The sequence below is a fragment of the Ochotona princeps genome, chromosome 25 (assembly GCF_030435755.1).
Source record: "Ochotona princeps isolate mOchPri1 chromosome 25, mOchPri1.hap1, whole genome shotgun sequence".
Taxonomy (NCBI): Eukaryota; Metazoa; Chordata; class Mammalia; order Lagomorpha; family Ochotonidae; genus Ochotona; species Ochotona princeps.
Genome location: NC_080856.1, coordinates 3,865,831 through 3,876,080, shown reverse-complemented (window position 1 = coordinate 3,876,080; position 10,250 = coordinate 3,865,831). Strand labels below are relative to the sequence as shown.

Genomic DNA, 10,250 nt, shown 5'->3' with positions numbered 1-10,250 from the left:
CCTGGGGCACAAAGGCGAGGATTCTGCCACTGAGCTACCGTACCAGGTTTCCAAGCACTGCGCTCAGCACTCCCACACTCACCCTCCCACCCCCTTGTCCCACCCCAGCCCCTCCCACTGAGGCTCTGCCACCCTCCACTTGTGCAGTGTCCCAGCCAAGCCACTGTTGCCCAACCACAGCATGACTCTGGGCACTGGGTGTGTTGATGGGCCGTTTCTTGCTTCATTCCCTAAACAGCCCCGGGAGGTAGACACACTGCAGGGAAAACCAAGGCTCTGAGACCGTGGCTAGTGAGTCCAGAAGCACCTCCCTAAGTGCTGCAGCTGCACCTTCCAGGCCACACGGCTCTCATGTGCTCTCACCCTCACAGCATGTGCCCCACGCCAGGGGTACCTGCTTGTCTGCTAAAGGGGAGGACAAAGGAGAGGCCCTTTCCCCTCCAGCTAATCATCTCAGAGCCCACTCATGCAGGAAGATGACTCCTGTCATTCAGCTGCCCAAGTTAACAACCTGCGTGCTCCTCTCCCTTACTCTCCAAACAGTCAACTCAGAAATCAGTTTCAGGGTGGGCACTGTGGCACAGCGGGTAAGATGGCTGCTTACAATTCCTGCACCCCCTGTTGGAACTCCTGGGTCCGAGACTTCACTGGCTTTGCTCCCAATTATAGCTACTTGCCAGTGCAGACTCCAGGAGGCGGCAGGTAATGCTTCCTGCTGCCCACGTGGGAGACTTGATTGAGTTCCTGGCTCCCAGCTTTGGTCTGGCCCAGCCCTGGCTATTGGCACGTCTGGAAAGTGAGCCAGTAGATGGGAGCTCTCTCTCTCACAACCTCCCTCCCCACCTTTCAAATAAGAATCAATTTGGGGCCCGGCGCCATGGCCTAGTGGCTAAAGTCCTCACCCTGAACGTGCTGGGATCCCATATGGGTGCCAGTTCTAATCCCCTGGCAGCCCCACTTCCCATCCAGCTCCCTGCTTGTGGCCTGGGAAAGCAGTCGAGGACGCCCCAAAGCCTTGGGACTCTGCACCCATGTGGGAGACCTGGAAGAAGTTTCTGGTTCCTGGCTTCAGATCAGCGCAGCACCAGCCTTGCAGTTACTTGGGGAGTGATTCATCGGATGGAAGATCTTCCTTTCTGTCTCTCTTCCTCTATGTATATCTGAGTTTCCAATAAAAATTTAAAAAATCTTAAAAAACATCAATTTGGGGGCCTGATGCAATGGCATATTGGCTAAATCCTCACCTTGCAAGCACTGGGATTCTATACTGGCACCGGTTCATGTCCTGGCTGCTCCACTTCCCATCCAGCTCCCTGTTTGTGGCCTGGGAAAGCAGTCGAGGACGGCCTAAAGCCTTGGGACCCTGCACCCGCGTGGGAGAACCAGAAGAAGCTCCTGGCTTCTTCAGAGCGGCTCGACTCAGCTCTGGCCATTGCAGCAATTTGGGGAGTGAACCAGCAGATGGAAGATCTTTCTGTCTTTCCTTCTCTCTGTAAATCTGGCTTTCTAATAAAAATACCTTTAAAAAACTCAATTTTGCAGCAGGTGTTTAGCCTAGTGGTTAAAAAACCCCAATCAGGGGGCTCACATGATGGCACACAAGGCAAAGCCACCTGCAGTGCTGCTTCCCACAATCCTACCTGGTTGGTTCAGGTCCCAGAGGCTTTACTACTGATCCAGCTCCCTGCTAAAGGCCTGAGAAAGCAGCAGAGCATGGCCCAAGCCTTGGTCTCCTTCCACCCCACATGGGAGAGCCAGAAAAGCTCCTGGCTTTGGACTTTGGCCTGGCTCAGCCCTATTAGGGTCATTTGGAGAGTGAATGGAAGATCTCTCTCTTTAACTCTGATTTTCAAATAAATTACTAAATTTAGAGAGAGTGAGCAAAGAGGGAGGGAGGCTGTGGCAAAAGCAGAGTGCATAAAGTTGCTGCCTGCTGTGCCGGCATCCCATGCAGTGCTGGTTCAGGTCCTAGCTGCTGCACTTCTCATCTCGCTCCCTGTTAAAGTGCCTGGAAAGTGCAGGGTCCCTGTGCGCACGTGGAAGGACACATGAAGACTCTCTGGCTCCTGCAGCCGTTTAGAGAGTGAACCAACAGATGAACGCATCTCTGCTCTGTAACACTGCCTTTCAAATAAAGGAGAGCAGGAGAGACATACCCCACCCTGGAATACCAGGCTGCATTCCTGCCTCAGCTTCCTGACCGCACAGAGCACGGGAGGCAGCGATCACAACTCCGTAACTGGGTTCCTGCCCTCCACAGGGGAAACCTGGACCACATGCAGGCATCTGGGGCAGGAACCAGCAAAAGTCAGTTTGCTTTCTGTCTGCCTCTCAAATAAGCAGACACAAAACCCCACTTGGCCTGCGGTGTCTCCAAGCTGGGCTTCTCTGACCACTGCTGCAGAGGGGTCACCACCATCTCTAAGCACAGAGGCACCCCTGTTGGCTTCCCCCAGCCCCGCCTAAATACACATAGCGGACACAGGGGCAGCTGGAAATCACACCTGTTAGGGCCTCCTGAAGCGCTGGCATCCCTATGGCCACTGTTCCCCTTCCCACCCAGCTCCCTGCTGACGCGCCTGGGAACGCAGTGGAGGATGGCCTAAGGCCCTGGGCCCTGACACCCACGCAGGAGACCTGTGAGAAGCTCCAGGCACCTGGCTTCGAACCAGCTTAGCTCTAGTCACTGTGGCCATCTGGAAAGTGAACCAGCAAATGGAAGATCTCTGTCTCTCCTTCTCCCTAACTCTGCCTTTCAAATAAAATGTTTTAAACAACGTACGATGAAAACACTGCGTGGGTTTCAAAAACATTTTTGCACCAGTGTTAAGTTTACTTTTTGATGCCATTCTCTCAGAGGTTATGTGTATGGTTAACGATGAGTCTCATTTACATACATACACGACACAGACACGTGCCCGCCCTGAGAAGCGTCTTGCCTTTTCCCGAATCCAGCACTGCCACTTTTGATGAGCCGACGAGCCCGCGAAGGAAGGAACAAATCTAGCGCACCAGCCAGAGGCCGTGGTGCCGCGCAGCCTTCTGGGATTCGTAGTCCGCGGGTTCGACCTCTCTATGGCGCAGGTGGCTTCAGGAGGAGGCGGCCTCGCCGTTACTGCGCATGTCCTGGAGGCGGTGTGGGCGAACTGCGCATGTGTGACAGGCGGCGGAAGGGGCGGGGCCGAGCTGGCGAGCTGTTGTGGAAGCCGGGCTTCGGGGACTCGGGTTCTGCGCCGCTTCCAGGATGGCCGGGAGAGGGAAGCTGATCGCGGTGATCGGAGACGAGGACACGGTGACCGGCTTCCTGCTGGGCGGCATCGGGGAGCTCAACAAGAACCGCCACCCTAATTTCCTTGTGGTGGAGAAGGACACCACCATCACTGAGATAGAAGACACTTTCCGGTACGGTGGCCGGGGGGGCCTGAACGGGTCCTTCCAGCGGCTTGGGTGGGAGTGCAGGCTGAGGCTGCCTGGGGGACCTAGGTGTCAGACTCCCGACCCGGTGCCGGCCTGCAGGAAGGCCTCGGCGCCTCCATTTCCCTGTCGCGGTGCGGTGGGATGCAGGCAGTGTCAGGTGCGCGAGCTTCCTCCCACATGACTCTGTGTCAGCAAAGAAGGGAAGAGAGCTGACCACAGGCGCCGGGCCTGGACCCCCTGCCCCCGGCACAGCTGGGCGTCCAGATGGCTCCCACGGAGGTCCCCGACAGTCCCCCGCAGAGCTGTAGAACCCACCGGGGCCTGGACCCCCTTGTCCCGGCACAGCTGTCCAGATGGCCCCCACGGAGGTCCCCCAAGGTCCCCTGCAGAGCTGTAGAACCCTGGCCTCGGCACAGCTGAGCGTCCACGTGGCCCCACGGAGGTCCTTGACCAGAGGACCAAGTTCTGTTGTACAGTGCTTCTCCTCTCGGGACTCACAGTTGACCTGGGAAGGTTAGGGGTTAGTGTTTCCATTTCCCAGGTGTGAAAAACAAAGCTCAAAGTTATTGAGGCACACACCGGAAGGCACACCAGTTAGAAGAGGCAAGGCTGAGTCTCGAACCCAGGCCATTGCAACCCTCTGCTCTGGTCTTCAGCCAGGTAGGATACTGTACTTGTGGAACGTTTTCCTCGGCCGGCTCTGGGCTTGACCATGCTTGCCCTTCCTCCCAGCCTGGCTCTGGCCTCCTTACTAAAACCTTGCACATCAGGTCGCTCCCTCACATACAGAGTTAGCTTCCTTCGGATATATTCCCAGGAGGGGGATATAGCAGGATCGTATGATTAGACCAACTTTTCATTTACTACGCTGCATCCAGGATGGTGGTTGCAAGCATGCCTTTTAATCCTCCGAGTGTCCTGGTGACCTCTAGAATGGAGCCGTGGTAACAAACCACCCTCACCTGTTTTCCCCTAAACAACCGACCACCAGCTGCCGGTGGAAACTAGTTCCTCCCAGGGTACAGGTTGGGCTGGATCTGGGAGGCTGTTGAGGGCCGAGGAATGTGGCACGGGGACCTGGGACGTCATGGGGGAAGGACGAAGTTTACTTGGAGAACTTTCCATGTTTGCCACCTAAAGGAACCTCAGCAGTCATTGAGTCTCAGCTTCCCCCGGTGCCCGGCAGAGAGTGGGTGCTCAGTGAAGAGTCCTTCCAGAGAGAGCAGCCAACGGCTGGGTGATCGCAAGGCCCCTAGTCCACGTGTGTGGAAGCAGTGAGTCCTCCAGTGGCTGCTCCTCCTAGCTTGTGATGTGGCTCCGTCAGCACAGGCCTGGAACCTGTGAGGTCCCCAGAGCGCCATGTTCCCACGGTCCCAGAGAATGTACTGAATTTGGTTACTTCTGAGAGATTCATGTGTTTGCAAATCAGTATTTAACAGGCTCGTGTGGAGCAGCCCCACTGTACCCTGCTCCCACTCGTGTCCCTCGTCTGCCCCTGCAGGTGGCCAGCTTGCTTCTTTCTTAGCATTCCCATATTTCTTTATGCAGATACGAAGGGACCATGCCTGTATTTTTTGTTTTGTTTTGTTTGGAAAGAAGGTGTATTTATTTTTGTTTGCAATGCAGAGAGAAAGAGGTCTCTTCCGTCTGCTGGTTCAGCTTCCAAAGGCTACTGACTGCGGGGCCTGGACCAAGCTGGAGCTGGGAGCCCCGCACTCAGTGTGGGTCTCCCACAAGCACGGCAAGGACCCAAGTACCGGAGTCATATGCAGCCAGCTGCAATTGGAAGTGGAGGCAGAACTTGAACTAGGGACCCAGGGTGAAAAAAGCTCCTGGCTTTGAATCAGCCCAGCTCTGGCTGTTGCAGCCATTTGGGGGAGTGAACCAGGAGATGGAAGATTTTTCGCTGTCTTCTCCTTTTCTCTGTAAATCTGATCTGTTTTTCCAGTGAAAAGAAATCAATCTTCAAAAAATAAATAAATAAAAAACAAAGAAATTGAATCTGGGTCAGCCAGCCAGAACCAACCTTTCCTCTTGCCTCTCTCTCTGTTTCCTGGGTCAGCTTCATCTTCCGCTCCCAATCGGGGCGCTGCGGGGCCTGCTGGAGAGACTGGCCCCAGAGCTGCTCTGGACTCCTCCCTTGTCCCCCAACAGGCAGTTTCTCAGCCGGGACGACATCGGCATTATCCTCATCAACCAGTACATCGCGGAGATGGTGAGGCATGCGCTGGACGCCCACCAGCGCTCCATCCCGGCCGTGCTGGAGATCCCATCGAAGGAGCACCCCTACGACGCTGCCAAGGACTCCATCCTGCGCAGGGCCCGCGGCATGTTCACTGCCGAAGACCTGCGCTAGGGGCTGCCCCGCAGGCCGGCCCTCAGCCCGCCGTTTATGTTCCTAGTCTCTGACTTCCAGTTCCCTGCTCCCTGCCATCCTACTCAGAGGCTGTGTGAGGTGCATCTAGGGTCGTGGGACTCTGCCATTAAACCCAGGCTGGTGAGGAGCAGGAGGCGTGCCTGTCTTCTCTTTCCACTACCTCTTCCCTGTGTTGTCCCCTCGTGTCGTTGTCGATGTTAAATTAAAGTAATATTCTGGCTTCTGTCCAAATGAGCTGGGTGCTGGAGAGGAAGCGTATGGGGTGAGACTACAGGGGAAGATTAGCTTGCTGTTGATGGAGAATGTTCTACTGAACACTGAAGCCCTAACTCAAGCACTGGGCCTCGGGGGTCAGAAAGACCGGCTGGGGGTGGGGAAGGCTTGAGCCTCCCAAGTGGCTCCCCACATGGGCAGAAAAGGGGCCTGGCCCCAGGGCAACATGCAGAAAGCACAAGTTTGAAAGTTGAAGGCCTTTAATACCAGATCAGCCTGGGGCCTGTAGGACTGTCCAGCATCAGGACCACAGCCACTGGGACCTGAGGCATGTGAGGCGTGTGTGGGCACAGCAGGTGGAACCCTGGCCCTGTGTGAGGTGAGGCTTGGTTGCTAGGTGACTCCCAGGGCAGGCAGCCACCTGCTGCCTGCAGGCCTGTGCTTGCTGGCCAGTTCACCCTCCTGCCCTCACTCGCCGCCATGGCTCGGCAGCTCAACATGGACACGCTGCGGCAGGACTTCTGGAAGGAGGATTACCTGAGGGAGAAAATGCTGCGCTGCAAATGGTACCGCAAGTACGGCTCGCTGGTGAAGGCCGAGCAGAAGGCCAAGGCCGCGGCCCGGCTACCCCTCAGACTGCCCACTCTCCACCCCAAGGCCCTACTCTCCCCGCCGCCTGCCCCCAGGGCAGTCCCTGTCACGACCCCCAGCCTTGTCGCAGAGGCCCCTCTGCAGTCAGAGATGTACCCGGTGCTGCCCGCCACCCGGGCCCTGCTGTATGAGGGCATCTCCCACGACTTCCAGGGGCGCCACCGCTACCTCAGCACCCGGAAGCTAGACTTGCCAGAAACACGCTACCTCTTCCCCATCACCACCAACTTCACCTACGGCTGGCAGCTAGGTGAGCGCTGACGCCCTGGAAAGCAGGCACTGCCAGGTGCCAGGGAGCAGAGATGACATTAGCTCTGGGCAACAGAAGAGCAAGAAACCATCCTGGAAGGGGGTGTGGTGGAGGCCAGGGGGCAGGGGCTGCCGCAGACCAGGTGAGATCCCAAGTGACAAGGGGCAGAAAGGGGAGGGGACTGGGGAAGCTGACAGGTGACTTAGGCCCCTGGTGTTGAGTTACCCTGGCAGGAAGTAAGAGTGCCCCCGGCCAGCAGGATTAGCAGTAGAGCTGAAAGCTGGGATGTTCTGGAGGGAGACTCAGTGGAACTCCTTCATGGATAGAGGGTGAGAGACGTCCATGGTGACACTCAGGTGTGTTTGGCTGAAGCTGCGAGGGCAGGACTAGCAGGTGCACAGGACCCAGGTCTGGGCTCAGGCAGGAGGTCCCAGGAGGCGACAGCCCCCCCCCCAGGGAGGTCAGAGCAGGAGATGCAGAGTCAACAGCAATCATTAAGTGCTACTCAGATGGCAACCTCACCCCAGGGGTCCGATAGGAGGAGAGGCAGAAGGCAGAGTGCCAGGCTGGGGGTGGCAGCTGGTAGAAGGCTGACAGGCTGAGGAGTGACGTCAGCTGGGAGGGGAGGAGATTCAGTATTGGAAAGGAACAAGCCAGCTGGGCTTGGGGGCCCCTTTGTGAGTTGCTGCTCAGAGAGACTGCTCAGTCCTGTTCTAACGGGAGTGTCATGAGTGCAGGAGATAGCTGGGGCTACCGTGGAGATTTTACTCAGCTTCCCCGGCTCCTGCTAGACAAGCCACATCTCTCCCTGGGACAGATGGGGGGCAGGGGGCTCTTCCCCAGTTGGGGATCCTGAAGCTGGAGGTAGTGGTGCCAAGGTGAGCCTCGCACTGCCACCTGCCGTCATCACACACTTGTCTCCAGCATCTACTCCCACTCCTCAAGAGGAGATTTTATTTCTTTTATACAACACACACAATGTGGATAGGTTCCCGGGCTCTGCGCACAGATGGAGTTGCCCTGCTCCACACATCTCTTACCAGGGAACCCATTCCCGCCCGCTCCTTCCCCCAGGTCCCCCAGCCAAGCAAGAGGTGGTCTCCTGCAAAATGTGCCGCATCGAGTCGTTCTTCCGCAAGAACGGGGCCTTCGCACTGCTTGACCCCCGGGACCTGGCCCTCTGACCTTGCGCCAGACACCGGGTCTTAGGACAAGGGAGAAGGAATAAGAGTCTCCAGCTGGGGAAGCTCCCGCATGTCTGAATCTCCCTGGCTTGGGGGAAGGGGGATTAGGAGAAGGAAGGCTGCCTTTGAGCCTTTTGGAAGTCACCTCTAACTTGTAGACTGCTGTTTTAACCCACACAGCTCCTTAATCAGACCTGAGGACCCAGCTCAGACCAAGGGACGCTGGGACCAGGCAATCTTATTCCCCAGGGGCAGGTTTCTCAGCACCAGGGGCCCACAGGAGTTCCTGGAAGTTCCTAGGAGGAGAGGAAGTGTCATCCAGATGTGGGGGGAGGGACTCCTCCCTCCTTCAACCCCTCACCAAGCTCCCTGGCCGCCCCGCACCTGGCCCTGAGGACCCGCAGCCTCCAGGTCCTCTCCTGGTACACCTGCTCCAGCTGCTCCTGCAGAGCGCGCCGCCATCCGGCTGCGTCCTCCTGGACAGCAGAGTGCACTGAGCCGGTGCTAGCTCCTCTGACCCAGGCGCGAAGGGGCCAGCCAGAAGCGGGCAGGCAGCACCCGGCAGACGCCAGTGGGCAGGGTGCTTCAGAAGGGCAGGCCCTTCACAAGGACTGCCCACAAGCCCAGGTCCGCCCCACTGCTGGGATTCTTGCCTGTGGTGGGAGTTCCTGAGTCCGGCTGAGCCCTAGGGGATGAACCCGGCACTGGCGGTTCCTGGCGAGGCAGAGGCGCTCCAGGACCTGGAAAGGCTGCTGTCAGCTGGGGGGCCAGCCTCCTGGCCCTACCCCCGTGTCCCCACCCGGTCTGTGCGCACCCGGAGCCGCTGCTGCTCGCGCTCCCGCCGCCGTCGCCTCCTGGCAGCACCGTGCAGCTCCAGCAGCCGCTGCAGATGCTGCACCACGCTCGCCGACACCCTCTCCCTTCCGGCACAAGCAGCCTGGGGACCTGGCAGCCTCGCCCCTCTTTCCTCCTCCCTCTCCGGTGGGTCTCTCGCCTCAGGAGCGAGCTGCTGAGGCTCAGAGCCTCCCGCGCCTTGCGCCGCCACCTGCTTGGTGGTTCTCGGCCCCAGGAGCAGCGGTGGTGCTGCTGGGCTCCGGTTAGGAGGAGGAGTGCATGCTCCCTCCCAAAAAGCCCGTGCTGCCTGCCGACTCTGCCCTTGCCCTAGAATGCTGCCCTGAACCAGCGGGGGACTCCAACATTGGGGACCTGGGCCCTCTCGTCCCTGCGGCTGTGCGATCCCATCTCCAGGGCGGCCGGGAGAGTAGTCTTCCTCCCCGGGCTGAGCAGCCCTGGCCTCTCCCGGGGCCAGCTCCCCGGCTGCTCCTCCCCAGGACGGAAGGCTTTTCCTTTGCTGGCTCCCAAGAGGACTAGTTCCTCTAGGACTTGGCCGAGCCCCTAGACTCTCGCCAGGGGAGGCCCCTCCTCTCTGACCCCCAGCGTCTTCTGCCCTCGGGCTTTGAGCCCCTTCCCCTCTCGGAGTTTCCTGTGACCTTGCTGTCTGACCCTGATTCTTCACCGGTTTCTCCCATTCTGCTGTGGCGTGGCTCAGGCCCGAGCCCCGCTCCGTGGGCGTATCCCGGGGTTCTGGTGGGCCCTCTGAGGACTCTGGGGTTTCCTCAGCCAGCCTTCTCCCTTGTCGGTGGGCCTTCTGCGTAGTGGGCTCTGCTGAGCTGTCGTCTTCTCTCTGAGACAGATCCTGGGTAGGAACAGCACTTGGGACCCAGGCTGGAGTACTCCCTGCACCCCGACCTTAGCCAAGCAATCCCACCCCTACCCCAACCTCAGCCAGGGCCTTGCCCCTGGGCAGCCCACCATTCCAGTGATGTCCTGAACATGTCACCATCACCACCCTCCCCAGTCACCTGTGGGCAGCCCCACATCACCCCAGCAGCCTCCTCCTCCTCCCAGACAGACCCCACCCAATACTCTTCGCACCCCATTTGGGAGGATCCTGGCCTGGGGTGCCTTGAACTCTGAGTTTCCCAGTTCTGTGTAACTGCTGCTGTAGGTAACAGGTGTCAAAGCTGAGAAAAAAAACAACAAAAACGTTTGGGAACAGGCAACCTTGCTCCTGCCCATCGCACAGCCTCCCCCTGAACTGGAAGCCAGAACCTGGAGGGACTCATGGGCTGGGTGCCTGGTGGTGCTCCAAGAGCAC

At 58.4% G+C, this 10,250-nt stretch overlaps 3 protein-coding genes across 3 annotated transcripts in view; 2 read left to right on the top strand and 1 right to left on the bottom strand.

Moving 5' to 3' along the window:
• TNPO3 (transportin 3) overlaps positions 1-10,250 on the bottom strand; it is a 184,774-nt gene that overhangs the window by 44,857 nt on the left and 129,667 nt on the right. The window lies entirely within an intron of this gene.
• Positions 3,152-6,025, top strand: ATP6V1F (ATPase H+ transporting V1 subunit F). The gene is made up of 2 exons (XM_004592522.3): positions 3,152-3,402; positions 5,572-6,025. Exons 1-2 carry the CDS (start codon positions 3,245-3,247, stop codon positions 5,771-5,773), a joined length of 360 nt encoding a protein of 119 aa, XP_004592579.1. The 5' UTR covers positions 3,152-3,244; the 3' UTR covers positions 5,774-6,025.
• SPMIP1 (sperm microtubule inner protein 1) lies at positions 6,439-8,159 on the top strand. The gene is made up of 2 exons (XM_012929068.2): positions 6,439-6,908; positions 7,983-8,159. Exons 1-2 carry the CDS (start codon positions 6,488-6,490, stop codon positions 8,090-8,092), a joined length of 531 nt encoding a protein of 176 aa, XP_012784522.2. The 5' UTR covers positions 6,439-6,487; the 3' UTR covers positions 8,093-8,159.